Here is a 21,098-nt window from a genome sequence, read left to right as displayed (position 1 = left end):
CTCTCTTCTGTTCCTTAGTCATAATTTCTCTCTCTTTAGCTAGACTGCTAATTACTAGGAAAAAGGTAAACAAGTTTTAACCTCCATAGGCACCTTCTAGCCTGAGATTGGAACTCATAATTATAGCTTGTCTCTTAAAATCCATAGCCTTCTATCAAAACAAGTAATTGTAAATTAATAAACCACATAGTTCAGGAAGCCTCCATTAAGACTGTCACAAAAAGACCTGTCGGAAAGTCCACCTTGTTGAATTGCACTGACAAGGACTGACTAACCTTGTGCCCTATTCTCTTTACCTGATTGGCCTCTGGTTAATTAATCAGTCAGTCCATGTTGAGCCAGCCTGATTCTGAAGCTCTTTTCTTCTAGACACCAGAAATACTTTTAAGCTTCATTGTAACTCTTCTATCCTGACCTATCTGGCCTTATTTGGGACTTGAAAAGAGTATTCATTGAACCCAGGGGAAGACTGCAGACTGAAAGATACAGGGTGACACTATAGGGAGCTCACTTTTTCATTGATTCTGGGAACCTGACACAGTGTTGGGAAGTAGAAAACCATGCAATTTTAGGAGAGGCAGGAAAGAGCACTCACTTTTTTCTTGAAAATTATCCCAATCTACCACCAGTTCACCATTTGTAGACTTTGAAACAGGTGAAAGTAAAGGGGGGAAAGGAGTTAAAATGATACTATACAGAGTGGCATGCACTTATGGGGGCAAAAACTCCCAGTGAAGTACTCAAGGTACTTAAGTATGTCCTGACTATGTAACTTAAATGCTCTGGACGTTTTGAAAAGTCACTGAAAACCCTTATAAACCTGTTTCCTTTCTGTGAATAAGGATAATATCCATCTTGCTGAATCTACATGAAAATTAGGTGAATGATATATGTAAATAATTTAGCTCCGTGTTTAATTCATTGTAGAAAATATATGTGTAAGTTTATAAACATGAACAGAAAAGAAACCAAAGGGAGAGAAGATATTTAAAGTTAATTTTGCTCATTCAATGGATTCACCGTGCCCCACCTATTACCCGACTCCCATGGAGTGGAGGATTCTGTACAGTTTAATATAAATACCAGGAAAGGTCATATTAAACAGAACAGGTTCCAAGTGAAGTTTCAGGCTGTGCATTACAAAGTTGCTTGCATTTCTCGGTGGCTTGTGTTTTTGTTATGCTTGACTCAATTAAGCAAATTGTCTGCAATATTGACTGCTAATATATATTTGATACAAAAATCGACTGCTTCTTTTGGCCAGTAATAAAAATATTGAAATTTTTAAAATGTAAATAAATTGACCTAATTTGCTCATGAAATACTTTTAAAAGATCAGAGAGTTATTAGCTGTATTGATGTTGTGGTATTGGCAACTCTTCTAGAGACAGAGAGGAGACTGCCTTCTTATTGTCCTCCTCACTGTCCAGTGCCTTAAGTGTACAATTAACTTAATTGGCCTTGGACATGTTGTTCTGTCACCCATGAACAATGTTATGCAGTCTCTAACAAATAAGTGCCTCATTCTTTCTGTTTGCCAAAGTAACTGGGACTTAAACCAAATCCATCTTTCTCTGTGAATATGCACATCAAACACTGATCTTTTTTTGTTGATACCACTTTTCTGCTAATGGATGATACATTTTGTTAAAAGTTGTGATCATAAAGACCTGATTCTAATGAGATAGTTATTTCTATCTACCAAACCAAACTTTCATTTGTTTTCCTAAATCAACACAAAGAGAGTATCTTTCTTTTAAAAATTATGTTTACCCTCACACATAGTAAGTTTGTTCTTATCAAGCTGTGATGAATTTTGGTTCTCGTGAAGTGTCTCTGTGATGTCCACTTGAAGTCCATACAGAACCTGTTATAATCCCATTTTATGTTTTTATGTGTCACTTTCTAGCCCCCTTTAAGTGTTTGCTTTATGCCTTTGTTTTAAGCATTAGTGGGGCTGTATCAAACACTGATCCACTGGAATACACTTACTGCTTCCAGTGCCCAAAGCAGCCTGTGGTATAGTGTGTGAACCACACACCCTACTTGTGTTTCTCGTGCTTTTACATCGGAGTCCTCTGTGGTGATTAAAAGCTAATAACATTGGATTCTATCCTTTAGGAAAAACTGGAAACTAGAACTAGGCCAAAAGTGAATCTATATGGCAAGACCTTAGTAGAGCACTGTTTACAGTAAGAAGCATTCCTTCATCTCTGTTTGAGCACAGTTGCTTAACCAGGAAAACACATTCTGCTCATACTGTCCATTTCATTTAAGAAATCATAAATAAGAGCATCAAAGCCTAGTTGAAATCTTGTTCACTTATGCTCGTTTTCAGACTTAGCACTGTAGAAGGAGCGGCGGGCCGCTTCCCGCCTCCTAGCTCCCGGCCACTGGCTAGCTTTACCCAAAATAATTACACGGAAACTGTATTCTTTTAAACACTGCCTGGCCCATTAGTTCCACCCTCTTATTGGCTAACTCTCACATCTTGATTAACCCATTTCTATTAATGTATGTAGCATCACGAGGTGGTAGCTTACTGGGAAGATTCTAACCACCATCTGTCTTGGGTAGGAGAAACATGGCGACTGTCTGACTCAGCTTCTTTCTCCCAGCATTCTGTTCAGTCTACTCCGCCTACCTAATTTTCTGTCCTATTAAAGGCCAAGGCAGTTTCTTTATTAACCAATGAAAGTAACAGATAGACAAATGACCCTCCTCCATCATAGCACTATATATATTAGCTTCTTTTCTGGTGCTGTGATAAAAAATACCTCGACAAGAGCAATGTAAGGCAGAAAATGTTTAAATTCAGAATCTCAGGTTACAGTCTATCATTATGGGGAAGTCAACAGACAGTAGAAACTTGAAGTGTCCAGTTTCAATATATCTACAGTCAAGATTAAAGGAGAGTGAATTAATAACTATATGCTTGTGTTCAGCTAGCTTTTCTCATTCTTCTACAATACGGTGGGCAGGTCTTTAAGCACCAGTTAATGGAATAAAGAAAATCCATGCACAGAGGTCAACCAAATCTAGACAACCCCTCATTGAGACTCTTCCCAGGTGCTTCTGGATTATACCAAGTTAGCAGTTCAAACTATCACATTATCAAAAAGGAGCAATATTAGTAAAGTATACATCTCCATGATATAACTTTCTTGAATGAATTTTTGTCTTCTGCAATCGGAGTTTGTATTTAAAATAAGCCAGCAGCTGAGTGCCTAGAATATACTGGAACATAAGGTAACCATGGGTGTGACTGTATGTGGCTCAGTGCATTGCCTCTATGACTGTGAAGAAAGAAGGGTAACAACTCAAGTAAAGGCTTGCTGCCACATTAAGAGACTTCCTCCATTCCTCTTTACTGGCTCTTAAAATACTACACAAATGTCAGATTTCTTACTTTTTCTCTTATAACCAGAGCAGGTATGTCTCAAGACCATTATGCAAAATGAGAGAAGCCCTAGCGCCTGAACAACAGCAACTAAGGGCCAAACTGCATCTTGTTCCCTCCAACCACTGGAACCTGTGCTGTGGATTGGAATGTCTGGGTTTGATGGCGCGTGCTCATTTGGAATTAAAGTCAGACATAAACTTCCTGAACACCAGAGAAGCAAGCATACTTTGGTAGCACTCAGTCAATATTGTTTTGAATGTATTTCAGGGAGAGCTGGGAGCATTCCCTTCTTTTTCCATAAGCCGCTGTGGAACAGCAAACTTTATTGATGGGTTGTTGACACTCCTCTTCCTTTGAAGGCTTAACCTATGCCTAAAAGGAGGGGGAGAGTTGGGATAACTACAAGTAAAATAATTATAGAATAGTAGCAGCATTTCTTTTTAATAAGAGAAAAATTGCCTGTCAAAAGATAGGAAGATTTTAAGAATCATTGCTTGTGAAGAATTCTACATAGGAAAGTGGGACTTGGCCATGTGAAAGCTGCAAGTTTCCTTTAGATTAAACAGAAGCAGACAGTTCAAACTTGTGAGTTATGACCCAGAAGAAAGCCAAGGGAGAAACTGATTCCATAGCAAACTAAAACCCAAAAAGCTAACCAGGCATAGAAAAGGGAATGTTTTAAAATGTGGTGATCAAGAAACCATTGTTGGCCCAGAGAGATTCCCATAGCCTGTGATTTTTCTTATCATTCCTCAGAGTACTTACAGGCAAGGATGTTTTGGGTATAGCCCAGGGCCACATATGCGTATTCCTCTAATAAGTACCATACCATTGGCTAAGGAATTAAGGCTGTCAAAATCAAAGATCATTGTTAAGAAACGAATCTTGGGTTGTGGTTGTACATTTACCCATGGAAATATCCATTCATAAGTTCTATCTTATGGCTTTTGAAATATGAATTCACCAAGAAAATCAGAGTTTTCCTGAAATTGAAGATTACTTCTGACTTTTGTTTTTGTTTTGATTTATGTCCTTTCTAACTTGGTCACATTATCATTTTAGAAAACCATTTGCACTCTGATAAGAAGATACCTAGAAAGTTCTTAGCTGAGCCTTTCGGCACACCACCACATTATCTTCATCAAGGCAGTTTATACCAGGGAAAAGCCAGAGTTTAAATCAGTGGTTCTCTACCTTCCTAATGCCGTGACCCTTTAATACATTTCCTCAGGTTGTGGTGACTTCCAACCAAAAAATTATTTTGTTGCTACTTCATAACTTTAATTTTGCTACTGTTATGAATCATATGATATCTGATATGTGATCACCAAAAAGGTCTTGACCCACAGGTTGAAAACCTCTGGTTTCAATCTTATCTTAAGAACTGACCTTACCTCTTCGTCATGCCTTTTACATCTCTTCCATTTCTTTTCTCTCTTTTTGGTGATAGAAAGAAGGAATTACTTCATCCTCTAAGGGCTACATTCACTAGCACTCCTCATCAAGGAGATGCTGATGAATGGGACACAACCAGAAAAAGAGCATTTTGTCATCTCTACCAACTTTATTGATTATGTGAATCAAAGAGTGACTTCTATTCTAAGGCCTATCAGTCAGGAATCTATTACCTTGTATAGGTTACTTCTTTTTTTTTTTAATAGGTTACTACTTGCTATGAATCTATTTCCTTCTTGCTTTAGATCATTACAGTTTGACTAAACTGCTGCCTTCCTGATATGAACTACAAAGCTCTAAAATCGAGTGGAATTTTTTGGGCGAGTGTAGGGAACAAAACGGAGGGCACCTGCCGGGGCTCTTGATTCCACTGGAATATATCCTCTTTAATTCAGTTTCTGTATTGGACTATCAAATGAGATTCACTTAAACAAAGACACAAGTTTATGGTTCTGTGTTTTTGATTCTGAGTGCTTTGGTTTTAGGTAGCTAAACATGATCCTGCCAGGAAGATAGTAGTGTTGTCATTAAGTGTGCTTTAGGAGAAGGAATCTCAGAAAGCATCCCAGACACTCCTTTCTCATCACTTCCAGACTAAATCTGTCCTGTAGAATATAAAGATCAACCTACATCCCCATATTTATCTTACCGAGAAAAATATTTGATCATGGTGTAAAACATACTGCATGTAAGACTTGGTAACCTCACACTGATATTAATCAGAAAGACCACAACAGTGATATAGCTCTTACAGGGATAAAATGATATGCAAATACACATAAATTTAAATAAACCTTGAACTAGAAATTGGGCATGAGCTAGTAAAATGAGCTATGTAGGAGTGTTTATTAAGAAGAGTCAATTTTTCAGTGATAGTCATTTCTGATTTTAATTTCATTTCAACTTTTAAATTTCTTGGTTAACAATAATTGTACATACTCATGGGGCAGAATGGGGTGTTTCAGTGCACTGTTCAAATCAGGGTAATCAGCATTTCCATTTCCCTATCATTTCAGAACCAGCAAACTGGAGCAAAGCAGAATGAAGCCTAGGATACTACAGGTTCCTTTGACATCCCGTATCTTCTAGCCTTTATTTTTATTTCTCTCTCATCATTCCACCGACTGCCTTCCCTCCTGTTGTCTCTTGGCACTTGCCTTGCCTTCTTTCTCCTGTTTCCTCCAGTTCTCCAGTTTCTCACTCTTCCTTGACTTCCTGGATCATTCTCCTTTCCTACTGCTTTATGTTTTTAAATCTATATTGCTATCCTAACTCCCACTTTCAAATGTCCCATAGTTCCAAACCTTGAGTACTGCTAAGGTCTTGTAGGATTACATCATGAATGCAAGTTTCCTGCTACACGTTTCTTCACAAGAGATTAGAATGGGTCACATGGGTCGTTAGAGTCGTCTGGTATTTATTTTATGGCACTGGCCAATGCTTTCTGCTTGGGAAAAGGTATTCCAAAGCTAACCTAACACCTAATCAGTCAGTTCTACTTAATTATCTTTTATTATAAACCTATAAGGGAAGATATCCCTAAGTTCTTTTAAAATGGCTCCTAAGGATTAAGCAGGAGCGCAACAGCTCCTCATAATTGGGAAATAGGTGAGAATTTGTATGTGAGATAATATGGAGGTAAATTAGACTGCAGTGCTATATTGCACTATAGTGTGAAGGTGACACAAAGCATGGCATATAGTGTATGCATATATACTAAACTTTTGCAGGCTGGACTCTATTAACCCTTTTAGAAAAATGAAGAATGTCAGAGCCTCTCATGAAATCCATAAACACACCAGAGTAGCATGTAACTACTGGCTTTTAACCTCTCAAGTCCCAGGTCAACTAAACCACAATGTGTCAACTTGCCCATTGCCAAATCTTGCTCATAAAGCACTAAGTAGAAAATTCTAAAATGAGAAAGGAATCGGGACAGCAGGAGGTTGTAGGTACCAACCAGAATACAAGATGACTATATAAACTCCCAGTATGCATGCACACGTGTACACACACACACACACACACACACAAAAAAAAAAAAAAACACACCTCTCTCTTCCAGTTATGTATGTGTCCTTTGTTCTCCTTTTCCAAACTAGTAGACAATGATTGACCACAAAGAGGTCCATTTTCTTTGTACAAGGAAAAATAGAATGAAGTATGTCAGGTGTTCAAAAACAGTATGCCCCATTTCATGCCTTCCCTTGTCTGCCTCTGCCCAGAGACTGTAAAAAACAAAAGAGGTGTCATGCACCAGTTAAGAGCATGGAGTCTGAATGCATACCTGAATTCAACTATTGATTTCTACATTATTAGAAGCGTGACACTGGGCAAGTTGTTATTTTTATCCCCACAGGACAGATGCTTTGCCTGTCACTTGAGGATCATAATAGCCTATCTCAGGAAGTTGTCATGTGAAATATATGAGACAACATTAATTAGTAATTCAACTTTATGTAATCATTCTTGCTATGAACATATGTGCACTGATGTTGGCATTTAGACTAGTAAACCTCTTATTACTCTTATTACATAATGATATTGTACACTCAGTAGATTTTGTGTGGACTCATTTGGAAACCCTCTCAATATGTATAACATAATTTCCATGGGAAATTGGACTATGAATCCCAAATGCTCAGCTTATGAAAAGATTTCTCAACCATACCCTATCTGCTTTGTAAATTGTTTCATTATATTGCTGCTGATACTTCTTATACTTGCAAACATATTTCCCAGAAAGTCTCCTGGCTTATTTTTCAATGACTTAACGTAAACTTTATAAACTGTTATAATGAATTGAAGTCACAAACTAAAGCTTTTTAATTAAATAGTCCTATTTCAGCACTGACTTAATGAAAATTTATGGGTTACATATGGATTGTCTTGAGACTTCTTTCGAGAAATGTGGTAACTTCCACAGTGAGGGCTTTGATCTTTCTCAACTGAGGAAATTGCCAATAAGGTAAATTCAATTATTCCTCCAATTAGGCACACTGGTTTTCTCTTAGTACTTGGGTAAACTCAGTTGCACATAGGGGTAGTGAAAACTTTAATGGTCGTATGTTATTGTCAAGATAGTTACCATTGGGATGTCTTCAATACTAGAAAATTTTATTTATGTTTATACAGTGGAAAATAGCTACCATTTTAATTTTGCCAATCATATTTCTAATATAAATGCAATCTATAAACCATGGTTCTATCTTGCCTCGCTAAATGTATCGGATCTTATGATCCAATATGCTCTTGTATTAGGACCTTCCCTGGTCAGCCTCAGCTACGGAGGAGAAATTTTTGAAACTGCAAAAGTTTTGCAACACAATTTTTTCAAGATCCCTTTCATCTCTGGGTTTGTCTGAATGAAACACATTGTGTTCAGCTTGGTGTGGATCTCCCTCCCTTTGATAGGATGTCTTTAAATGCACCACGCATAGAGCTCTCTTATTTTTCCCCTTGTGATTAGTGGTAGTCAATGTGATCACACTTTTTTATCAACTCTAAAATTGTGTTTTTCATTTTTTGTTTTTATCTTCTTATAATTTAACAGAGTACTTAATGTTCTAAACTTTAATATTTTGTGTATCAATTTGTTATATTCCCAGAGTAGCTAAATTCATAAACTTTGACATTTATTATACAACAATATATCTTTTTAAATATCTATTTTTAGCAAATGAGTACAAAATTCAGAGATGATCATAGATGGTATAGTTTCTCCTTTCCTTGGGTTCACAGTCCTGGAGTAATGACAGATCTGTATTTAATCAGTACAACCAAATGCATTGTAAAAATAGACTTGTGGACTCTTGAAGCTCAGAGGAGGGGGGGGCAACTATCGTCATTGTTTCAGATTCAGGGAAACATGGTCTTTGATGCTAAAGCACAAAACAGTCCTCTGAAAACTGGGGTGGTTGAACACTGCATCTACCTGAGAGAGATGCCAAAGACTGATGAGGAGATACCATTTATGTTTGTTCCCCAAAGTCAAGTAACAGTTTACCATATACAAGGAGATGAAGAAAGAAGAAGAGGAAACTGAGAAAGAGTGTTTCCTATTCAGGATTAAGCAACAAATTGGTGTAACTAATATGTGAGCTTTGGTTAGTATGTATGGGTGGGAGAGGGAAGAGAAAGTCTTTAGAGCGAGAATAGAACAGACAAAAGCTGACGAAGGAAGAAGAAAGCAAATATGCCATATATCATGCCTATCCTTATGTGTCTTGTGGACCAGTGGTATATTTATATTTATATAAACAAGTATATTTATCCCCTTGTTCCAATGAAGTGTTGTTTAGAATGATAAATAGGAAGAAAAGCAAAACTCCTTTGACCAATCATTGTACATGTGAATATAGGATCCTAAAATCTCTACTATTCCTCTTCACTTTCTCCTTTCTCTCTCAAATGCTCTTGGGGAGGAATCTGGGGCAACACCATTTAAAGCCTGCATCTTTGGACAATAGGAGGCCACTAAGAACTTTTAAAAAGATAAATGAGTGACAAGATAAAAAATGAGGGAAGATAGAAATTTTAAGGGGAGGGGGTGGGCTTAAGAACAAAAAGGTTCAAATAAGGAAAATTAATTAGGACAGTATTAAAGCTGCCTGAGAATAGTCCTGATCCTAAGCAAAGATAATGGTGATAGAAGGAAGTAGAGGACTGTGGAAGCCATAGCTAAATGCTGCATTGGTAGAACCTAGGAGAATAGCTGTTGAAAGTTGTGAGGTCAGGGTGTGAGGCAAGAGATCACAGACATGATCCCATTCTTTCTTGCTTACACTAGAAGCAGCTAAGTAGCCACAAAATTCTCTTGTCCAGTTTCTAATAACCAACTCATTTTCCTTGAATTTTCAGTGACTCTTTAAAAGTGGCACATGAGCACTCACGTGCAGATTTATTTTCCCCAGTCAGCTTCAGCTGAGACTTGCCTTTGCTGGTAAACCCTTTCTTGTTGTCATTGTTGTGTTGGCTACAACTGTATTTGTGTCTCATTAGCAAGGCAGAGGGCAGCAATTTTCATTTCTATGAAGACAGCCCCCAGCTCATGCACAGGATGTGTTCCAAAAGTTCCTTTTTAAGTTAATTATTTGGAACCTAGAGTGCATTTCCACATAGAAACAGCCTTATACATAGTGATTAGGCTCCCAGGCTAGTCCACAAAGGCCAGCTTAGTTCATAATGTAACTGAGTGTATGGATTTTGACAAGGGAAATTAGGTAGAAATAATACTGTTGCAAATAAAATAAAAACAATAATTTGAAAAGAAGTAGTTTGAGAGTTTTGTTTTCCTTGAAGGACAGTTCTTGATGAACATGACATTTAATCCTAAGAGGACAAAGTACAATAGATGAAAATTGGATGCTGCAGCTTTTAAAATGCATTTTAAGTAATGTTTCTGGGTAGGGAGTTAAAATGATAATAATAATCAGTATTGTGTCCCTTGTAGAAAAAATTGAAAGTTGAAAAATATATTTTAAAAACTAAATCACCAGTAATTGTAATGCCAGAGAGAGCTACTTTTAACAAATGTCTATCTTCACTTTTTTCTTAGTATATGCAATTTTATAGGGCATGTTCACTGTACAAGGTGATAACTTTCAGAAGGGCATTTTGATTCATGTGCTAGTATGTACTTGCATAATTCTGACCCTCATTCATCTATCCTGTTCCCCACGACTCATTCCCTTCCTTTTCCTCAATGGTTCCTCTTCTACTTTCTTGTCATTGGAAATCTAGATTTTACTTATAAAAAGAAGCATAATGTTTGTCTTTCTAGGTTTGGCTTATCTTATCTCCTTTACTTCCATCCATTTTCCTAGGAATGATATTATTGTTGTCTCTTACATCGCCTTCCATAGTATTCAAGCAATAGTAGTTAAGGTACATCCAACATGAAGAACTTCTGCTACAGTGGCAACTAGTATTGTTAGTGAACCAGGCTCAGAGTTGACTGCTAAACTATAAATCAATACAACCTGTGCTCAGTCCCACCTTTCAACAGAAACCATGTCCACATTATTCTCTAAAATGGACTTTTTGAAAACATATAGAATAAATAAGAAGAAAACTGATTTATACCTGTGATTTTACTATGTGTGTGCTGAGTATATTTAAATACTTTTTTTCTTTTTAGGCCTTATATCTGATAGCAACTAATGGAACCCCAGAACTCCAGAATCCCGAGAGACTGTCAGCTGTATTCCGTGACTTCTTAAATCGCTGTCTCGAGATGGATGTGGATAGACGAGGATCTGCCAAGGAGCTTTTGCAGGTGAAAATAAAGTAGGGCAATTACAAATGGAGAGTTGGGTTGCTGTGTTGAGCTTGTCCATGTCAATGTGAGACAGGAAGAGAGCTCTGTTGAGAGACAAGTATTGAGAGTTAGGTTACACATAAGCATAGACATGCATTTATTACATGGCTCATTGATCATGTTGTCTTGCCGTTTCTCAGAAGAATTTGCATTTTAATCTATAATTCTGTTTTGTTCTTCCTGAAATCTTACTCTGCAAGGAAAAAAAAAACCAACTGTGCCTTTCTGGTATTGCTAGAATTTTTTCCTAAGCTTCATTTGTGCCTCTGGATGGTGTATGCAGGTTCTCTTGGCCAGAGGTAATTTTCTACATAACTATGCAATAATTTCCCTAATATTTGCCACTCTCATAGTTTACTGGGCAAATCCCTTTTGCATGTGATGCCAAATGGCAGACACCAGCTTGCCTGGATGAGTACCAACCAGTGGAGTGTGCCTCTGTATCCATTTGTCCTTCTCGTGGCTCTCAGGACCAATTTATATGATGATAACTGGGGCCTTTCACCTCCCAAACTCTTTATGTATAAAGTCTCATTCAGATATTACAAATATGTGTGGGAGTTGTTGTCCTATTTTGCAGATGTGGAAATAAAGGCTCACACAAGTCTTGGAAGGCAAAAGAGCTCTAATTTGAGCCTAGAATTGCCCAGTTTTCCACCATACATGAAATGAAAACTCATGTAGATTTTGAAAAGATGTATTTATTTGACAAAGCAGCACATATGCAGGATTGCACAAACAATTTTACCGCTAGGGACCTTTCTTTCAGGACGAATAAAAACAACTGCTTGCTTTCTCTGTGACTTGGATACATAAGGCTAAACAAAAGATGCAATATTGGTGTGCAGAATGCTAACCATAGATTCACGGTGTTTTTGCCTACTTCCTAACATGGAAAATTCTGTTCCAATTGCTTCTAACGTCCTTCGAGAAACAAGGACCCACATCTGGGGGAAAGATTCTTGACCCCTCTGCACAGGTACCTTATTTAGAGGTACTGGAAAGGATGCACCATTGCAACACCCCTTTCCTGTAATTTTTACAATTATTCAATGCTTTTTGATCATATTCACCTGCACTACACACTGATATCTTTCTGTCTCCATTCTCCAAAACTTCACATATTCATGTTCTCAGTTTTTGCAGACCTACTGGGAGCAATTGGTGCTGCCCGGATACGCCACCCACTGGGTCATGTTCAGCCTACTAAGAGTCTCATTCTTAAAGGCCAGATCATCATAGGGTCATAAAATATCAAATCTGTAATGATGCTTTGTTAATCTTCTAATGAGTTCCCACATCATAGATGCAAAACATGAACTTGTAAATGCTTCAATTCCACTTCTTTTTAAACCTGTCACCACATATATATCCCTGTACTGATATATCTCAAACCATTTTTCCAAGGATGACAAAGATACAGGATCATGAATGTAACCACACAGATAAACAGAGCATATAGTCAATTATCTTTCATTGTTCTGACTCCAAAGCTCCTGTAACCTATGTCACACAAAAAGACTTTGTTGTAGAACTTTTACTATATCTTTCAAAACGTTGAATTAAAAATGACCAACAAACATTTTAGAGCAGAGGTTCTCAACCTGTGGGTCACAATATGAAGATATTCTGCATACTGAATATTTACAATAGGATTCATAACAGAAGCAAAATTTCAATTATGAAATAGTAATGAAAATAATTTTATGGTAGGGGGTGTCCCACAACATGAAGAACTGTATTAAAGGGCCGCAGCACTAGGAAGGTTGAGAAGCACTGCCCTAGTGGAAATGTCCAGCAGACAATGGAAAAGTAGGACAGAAGGGCAGGGAAGACAGCAGGGAAAGTTGTAATGGAATACCTTTATAATGTTGGGTTGACAATGCGACAAAAAATGAGATCGATAAGAAATGAAGTAGCAAAAGAAGCTAATGAAAGCTGTGTTATAGTGAGTGAGAGGCAGGGAGGTAAAGGATGCAAAGAAGATAATCAGAAGGCCCCTGCCTGGAAAAAACCCACACTAGGGGAAGACCTGCAGTAGTAGAATGTCACAGTCCTGCAAAGAAACAAATGTTCGAAAGAAGGAAGAGAGATTGGCTTGCATCAGCTCTTGTAGACGAGCCAAGAGAAGTGGTGGAGACACAGCTATTGAGTTTGGCAACTAGGGAGCCAAGGGTTTCAGAGTAAAATTGATTTTGATGTTCAGTTGAAGCTACTTTTTCAAGCCTGAGAGCAGCTCCAGCACCATTCATCAGCTTTAGAAATGTAGAGTCTGGCCATTACTGAGTGAAATTTTCCAAGCTCCATGCTGAAGAGTTTCTAGCTGTGCCAAGTAAGTTTCCATAAGATTTCGTGACATCGAAAGACAAAAAAAAAAAAAAAATCTTGGACAAAAGTTGGCAGGGATTTTAAAAATAAAATAGTGTCCCAGTGAGTTCTCAAAACACTTTTCAGTGGAAAAAAAGGGGGAGATAATTGAAGATGTAGAACTACCCTCACACAATGGCTCTCAACCTGTGGGTTGTGACCCCTTTTGGGGGTCAGATATCAGATATTTACATAATGATTCATAACAGTAGCAAAATTACAGTAGCAACAAAATAATTTTGTGATTTGAGCTCAGCACAACATGTATTAAAGGGCTGCAGAATTAGGAAGGATGACAGCTCCTGCACTAGTGAGAAAGGAGAATCCTAGTAATTCCTCTTTTTTCATTCCTTTTACAGCATCCATTTTTAAAATTAGCCAAGCCTCTCTCCAGCCTCACTCCTCTGATTATCGCTGCAAAGGAAGCAATTAAGAACAGTAGCCGTTAGAACTGTGAGCCTTAGCCCTCACCGTCTCCCTGATGAGTAAGACTGAACTAAGATTCTGCTGCAGGAAACACGGAAGAAAAGACAGTCAAATGGGGTGGGGGTTCTTTAACTTTCAAGTAAATAGAAACTTCTTATAAGCCTTTTTCCTACTCTCTCAGACTATGTAATTTATTTGTAATCTTGAACTGCTGCCCACACAGGGCAGCAATGTTGAAGTGGCCCTTAAGTGGCCACTTCCCACCGTGAAGCAAAAGAGCCAGTAGTGAATCCCCTCATTTTGTGCATTTACTTTGAAGAAAAAGATTTCTCAAAGATGCACACTCCCTCTTCATAGTGTTGTCTCTGTTTTTAAGTTAGACAGTAGTCCCTCTTACATCGAACCTCTTTCACAACTCCTTACCCAATGTGATGTTTTTTCACTTGCATTGTCATTAGATGTTCAGAAGAAATAAAAGATGTCAACATTTTTTTTAAAAAAAGAAAAAAACGAAACAAAAAACAAAACAAAACAAAAATGAAAAAAAATCGAACAAGAGCTGTGTGAAGCTGTGGACGTCCATGCCCTAATAGAGTCTCAATTTTTTATTCTTCTGTAGTGGTGGCTTGGTTTGTGTACCTATTTTTCTGCATATGTATTGGAAAAGGTTTCCTTTAAGACATTTTCCAAAAGCAGAGAAGAATCTGAGTGTTCAGGATGAGCTTGTAAAAAATGTGTCTAAGCAGAGCTCTACTTGTGAGATCCTGTCACATTTTACCAGGATGCTTCTAGTAGTGGAATTGTTGTGTAAAGCAGTTTGTTGGCCTGTGATAACAGAAAAGTGACACACCCTGAAACTGTGGCGGTGCTTCCGGGTGAGTCCAGGTCTGAAACCTAGGATATCCAGAGAGGGGAAACCTTACTTACACAAAGATGGAACTTTCTCTGAGAGCCAAAAGGAAGACACAGAATTCCTTGGACAATACGTAAACAAAGATAATAGTGAATTTAATCCTCTCTTGTGCTCCTGTAACATAAACATTGTACAATAAGCACACTGTGAGGAAATAGATTCATTAGTCAACATTCTTCATGATAAAAATTATTCATATTGACAATGTGCAACACTTAAGAATTTTTTAAAATCAAGAGATTGGAGATACAGTATTCATCTCTGTAAGAAATGGGAAGTCGGTGAAAGCAACTTCCCAGTCACCACACCTCAAAATACTTGCTGTTTCCCCTCGGTATCTCCAATCTCTTTGTCAGGATATGGTGTGTTCTATTTAGTTATTTGGGCTTTTGTCCTTTTAAAGCCTGTTCATAAAGACGTTAAAAGCTCACCAAGACAATTATTTTGATCTGTATTTGTATCTCCGAAGAACTATCAGTCCAATGGAATTCCTTTTGTGGCTTGAGGAAAATCCTAAAGTCTACTTTATTTCATTATATATATATATACACACATATATTTATTAAAATTTGTAAGTTGATATTTTTAATCTTCTGGGAGTAGAACAACATCTAGAAGGTGTCTATATAGAAAAGGATATGCTTCTCTTCTGAGTGTATAGTCAGTTTCATGAATTCGAGAAATTTTGTTTCATTAGGCCTTTGAAAAGCCAGCAACCTACGCTATACAGCATTTCTTCATTTGTAGAGATAGAGAATCTGAATAGAGTTTATATACATTCAGCAAGAGGGGAAAGAGCTCAATGGCATATGCCTTTCTCCTCTGTGAGGTACATCTGCCCATTTAACCATCCATCCATCCATTCCTTTAAATGAAAGTACTGTCTCTAGAGTTTCTGCTGACCATGTAGTGCATATGTTTATGTTGAGAAGATACCACTGGTGGATTCCCTATTTTCCTACGTTATAAAATTAGGGTGGGGTTTGACCCTCCCCTGAAAATATTTACCATGAAATAAAAGACAAATATGAAAAGAAAATTAAATGATTATATTAATTTCCTGTTTATTTTGCAAAGAGGTATCTTAACCTAAAATATTTAAATGTCACACCTCTCTAGTGAGAGAAAAAGAACCTTAATTTTTACTTTACCTTACTTTAAATTAAGGATTTTTTCCCACTTGTAATGCCAGGGAATTCCACAAGATACTTGGGATGCAAATACAGTTCAATTGATGGCTATGCTCTGCTAATAGAGCTCAAACCCTGGTTGGGAAGTCCAAGACAACAATTAACATCCTTTGCATGTTGTAAAGGCCTTTGTTGTTGTTGTTGTTGTTGTTGTCGTTGTTGCTGTTGCTGATTATTATTATTGTTGTTGTTGTTATTTTAAAAACCCTGGAGCAGTGATCCTTCAGATCACTGTCGGCAGAGAAATGGCTGTTCATATTTATGCTCTCTGTTCAGCATATTAGCAGGGAGGGGCTAGGTACCTATTTACCATCACTTTGTACAAAGATTTAACAATATGTTCCAGTAGACATTACTTGTACAAAATTATATCTATGTACATGTTCTAATTAGAGCAGCCTCTAAAGTCTCTTCCCTGTGTTGACATGTTACATATATTTCTAATAAGTATTAGAGAGGAACTGCTTCTCATGCCAAAATGATGCTGAAGGGTCCATATTTGGGATACTTGAACAACTAGACCTCCAGATGGTTAATAGTTGAGTCCCTTTCCTTTATTTTGTTTTGAGCTCATTTTAATCCAGGTGAGTATATCCAGTTCTTTAACGTTGCCAGTGTGCCCTGAGACATTTGTAGGCACATTTTCGAATGTTGATTCAAAAGTCCTGAGATAGGAATAGGGCAGTGGGAAAGTCAGGGAAGGGTGAGAAGCACAGTAAAGATTATTTATTTAAGAAAGAATAGAACATTAATATTGTAGCAAAGATCTGGTTCGTTGTCATAATCCCATGAAGATTTGGGGGTGACACAATCCCTCTAAATTAGTCACCATTTTGGGAAATGACTTCGTTCTTGATGATCTTGTCTATGTGTCCTTGTAAATATTTGTGCGTCCATACTCCATTTTGGCTACTGGATGGCCAAGTCACATGAAAAGATTTAAATCAAGTATTTATTCTTTAATTGTGTTATTCAGGTTTCTTTCAGGCTTGTGAATTGCACCTACAGTGTTTCAGTTTAACCACCTAACCCTCACGTATATCTCTCTTGTGAAGCACATTCCATTGCTAAAAGAAAAAGAAATATAGATTGCTTCCTGTTTTCTGTATATCTGTTTTTGATAGTTTGAGATGTTTGTCAATAATGGATATTTCTCACCTCAAAGATTGTGTAAATATATTAATTTCCTCAATGGGTCATTTATTTCTAATGAGGCTGCCAGTTCTCAGAGAGAGTCTATGATATCACTTTTAAATAACACAAACAGACATTACACCTATGTAAAAAGAGGTGTGCATATGGATAAAGTCTGGGAACACAGATAATTGAAATCGGTTGTGTTAGGGTGGTGGGATTACGTGAAAACTTTTCTTTCAGAAAGTTACTTTCTTTGATATTATTATATTATTAATTTAAAAAATAAACAACAGAAAGAGAACTATAGAAACATAGAAGAGATGCCAGGAGCAATTGCCTTCTGGCCAGAGCCCAGAGCATGCAGGGCACAGATATTTCCTAGTTACAATTATTCTGTAGGCTTTATACTTGCCTAGGTACTGAGGTTGGCACATGCTCAGGTATGGCACATGCTTTCTTATGAGCTAAGGAAATGTCACTGCTAGAACTCCAAATGTATTTTTCTGCTATAAATCAAGCTTCCTTCAGCTTTGGTATGGCATCCAGGTGTCTATTTTGTTTGCCTTAGATTGAAGACCTGACAACTTGATTAGCCCCTTTGACAATATTTGTTTCCGGTGCCTCCTTTCTCGATTGTCTTAAAAGATTTCCAAAGTCAATTTTGGAAGAACAGAAGGATAAAATAGCTAGTTCCCACAATTTTCTTGCATAACAAGATCTAAAGTTCTTTTTTAATGGCCATAGGCAAATCCCATTGGTTTCGATAGAAATTACCATATACAATTAAACCTAACTTCAAGTTTCTTAAGAGAAATAGGATTGCCTGTCAGCATTCAGTTCCAGTCCTGTTAGTTTTGGCTTGAGGTGGTCTCCTTGCCCTCTTGTGCTGCAGAATTATAGCTTGTACTTAGCAATTGTGGTTTTGTCAGAAAAAGAGAGACCAACCATCAAAAGAGAAGAAATTCCTTCTAACTCACCAAAGAAATTTAGGTGAGAACTTTATTAATGTATGTCATACTGTGGTAATCAAAAGCAGGCCCAAACCCCAGAATCTCACAGACTTTTACTTAGTTATTCACAATATGTCTGGAAGTCGTAACCTTGCTATCCTGGTTGAATCTCATCCTTTTCTGAGCTTATTGCAGTTAATATTCACTTAAACAAATGAAGGGTGTGTGGTATAAACATCTCCCAGTCTTGGAAGAAGAAGCCTGAAATTCAGCATTTGTAAACCGACAGTCTAATGGGCCTGGGATTTGGAATAACCTTAACACACAATACTGAACATATATTTGCATGTGGATTGGAAAGGGAATAAATAGGCCCTTGGAAATAAGGGAAATGTTTCTCTTATGAAAGAGTTTTTTCATAAAAGACATTTTTTACTCTAGTTTTTGGTTGTTTAGCTTTTAGTTTTATCATTTCTTTTCTGCTTCACACTCCTTTAGTGATCAAATACATTGAACCCAACTTCTCATGCCTGGGAATGTCTGTTTATCATTAAACAGTATCTAACTGAATCTGCAAATGTGGGAATCGAGATGTCATCACGTGCACACCTCTGACTAGAAATACACTATCAACTTGTAGCATGTACTGCCACTTAATATCATTGAACTTGAAAGGTGAACTTACAGAGTCTAACTAGTGCCATCAGTGTCTCCACGGAAAGCTGCCATCGGGTGAATGCTGTCCTATAATACCAACAGTATGGCTAGGACTGTGGTCACCTGATTCAGAACCAAGGAAAGGATTGACAGCAATGCTAGAAAATGAGTTAGATGAAGTAGAAGGAGCCCTGCTCGGGAAAGAGACATAGATGTTGACATGGGCATTCTGCCTAACTTGCTCTGTGACCTCAAACAAATCACGTAGCTTTCTATTTACTCATCTATAAAATAAGGGTGTTAAATTAACTGCTCTTCAAGGTCTTTCCAAAAGCTCTGACATTGTGTGGGGTAACAGTTTGCCTTGCAAATTTAGCCTGCCAAGGCGATGGCAAATATCACAAGCTTGAGCCTGGATCTCTTATGTTGCAGTTACATAGAACTATGTGAGATGGAAAAACTCAAGTAAATGAAGTTAACAGCACCAGAGAATGCTGATCAAACTCATGGAAACCTTCCAATTTCTTCACAATAGTTTTGTTTTTATTTTATTGTGTTTTTTCCACTGGATGTTCCTAGTTTTCATTTTCTATACACTGTATGTAACGTCTGGTTTCCATTAAACTGTGGCTAGAATTTGCTACTAGAACAGAAATTCACTGTCACATTTCATAGAATAAAATTGTACTTGGGCCTCTCTTTTCCTATGAAACAGTGATGGGCCTGAGAGCATTGAATTAGAAATGGCTCAGGATGGCAGAACCCAAGCATTTTAATGGCTAAGACCACAGAGTGGACCTATGTACTTACAAGTTGCAAAAGTAGCAACAAAAAGGCAATTGCGTGCTTTTAGCTAACAAATTAACTATTGGGATTAAATAAAACATTTCTCCTGAAAATGCCCACAGAAATTGGCTAGTTATATGAGCATGCTATTGAGAAGAAGATAAACTAGAAGTTAGTTTGGCGGATGGTCCCTACTGTCTGCCTACAGCAGAGTGCCAACCAGCCCTGGGTGTGAAATTCAAGTTCAATGTGTGTGCTTGTGTGTGGTGTGCTTTTTGGACCCGCATATACTATCTTCATTAGTGATGGTAATATCTTTCACCATTAATGGCTTGAGTTTATAAATCTCAGTACTTCTGCAGTAGGAGCTAGATCACATGGATACTGATGTCTACTGGGATTGAACTCATAACATCCAAATAAAATAAATTGAGGAGAATCTTCATTTTCACTGTTTATCGGAGTTGTATCTCATTTGGCTGTGCATTAATTTTGTCAAAATGTGTTATTTGTAAGCCCATGTGTAGTGAAATTCTTCTGTAATTTTGGATTAGCGGTATTTATGGTCTTACGTTTGTTTGATTTTGAAATTATTTTTTTTGTAGACTTGCTGATGGTATGACTCCATCTGTCTGCCCTCAGCAACGGATCTCTTTGAGGATTTTAATTTCTAATGTTTTATTTTAAATTGTGGTTGAAGCAATAGAAATTTGAAATATGGATTGTGCATGACTGTGTCTTGAGTGTAAAAATATTGCAGTTTGAAACTTGGACCTAAAGTATTGCAAATAAAATGACAAACATCAATGATCTGTTGCTTCTGTCTTCTGCTGCTCTCCCACCCTGCCCTTGCTTTACTTCTTTTGTGTTGGGAAGGTATCACTCTCTTTCAGACATAGAGTGGCAAGATGGCCAGCATTTTACCAATGCAACAGATGATTCCCCCACAGAACTTTCCACTGAATTACTCAGATTCTCTCTGTGGTCTTTACATAAACTAGCTCAGAGAAATGAATGTGTACATTCAATACAGGCCAAAACCTTGTTTTTGGGGGGTTTTTTTTTAGACATTTTATTTATTTTATTTATTTATTAAAAATTTCTGTCTCTTCCCTGCCACCTCCTCCCATTTCCCTCTCCCTCCCCCAATCAAGTGCTCCTCCCTCATCAGCCCAAAGAGCAATCAGGATTCCCTGCCCTGTGGGAAGTCCAAGGACCACCCACCTCCATCCAGGTCTAGTAAGGTGAGCATCCAAACTGCCTAGGCTCCCACAAAGCCAGTACGTGCAGTAGGATCAAAAACCCATTGCCATTGTTCTTGAGTTCTCAATAGTCCTCATTGTCCGCTATGTTCAGCGAGTCCGGTTTTATCCCAAAACCTTGGCAGATCCCAAAGATAGATGAAGGAAAATCACCATGAGAGTTTACATGTAGCAAACACTTGAATTTTGATTATCTTTCTGCTTGGAAATTTCTGAGCATACAATGTCATGGC

The 21,098-nt window shown here is 37.6% G+C and overlaps 1 protein-coding gene across 5 annotated transcripts in view; it reads left to right on the top strand.

The window, feature by feature from the left end:
- The window catches only part of Pak3 (p21 (RAC1) activated kinase 3), a 222,359-nt gene extending 201,954 nt beyond the window's left edge, over positions 1-20,405 (top strand). For all 5 annotated transcript variants that reach the window (XM_041645739.1, XM_041645738.1, XM_041645741.1 and 2 more), the window contains 2 exons: positions 10,998-11,135; positions 13,904-20,405. In XM_041645739.1, coding sequence (XP_041501673.1) covers positions 10,998-11,135; positions 13,904-13,993 — 228 coding nt within the window. In that variant the 3' untranslated portion in view covers positions 13,994-20,405. The remainder of the gene's footprint in view (positions 1-10,997; positions 11,136-13,903) is intronic.
- The last annotated feature ends 693 nt before the right edge of the window (positions 20,406-21,098 follow it).

This window comes from Microtus oregoni, unplaced genomic scaffold, assembly GCF_018167655.1.
Source record: "Microtus oregoni isolate MIOR12 unplaced genomic scaffold, Mior012 000116F_ref0000321, whole genome shotgun sequence".
NCBI classification, from domain to species: Eukaryota; Metazoa; Chordata; class Mammalia; order Rodentia; family Cricetidae; genus Microtus; species Microtus oregoni.
Note: the sequence above shows the minus strand (reverse complement) of the source record. Positions and strands in the feature narration are given on the sequence as shown.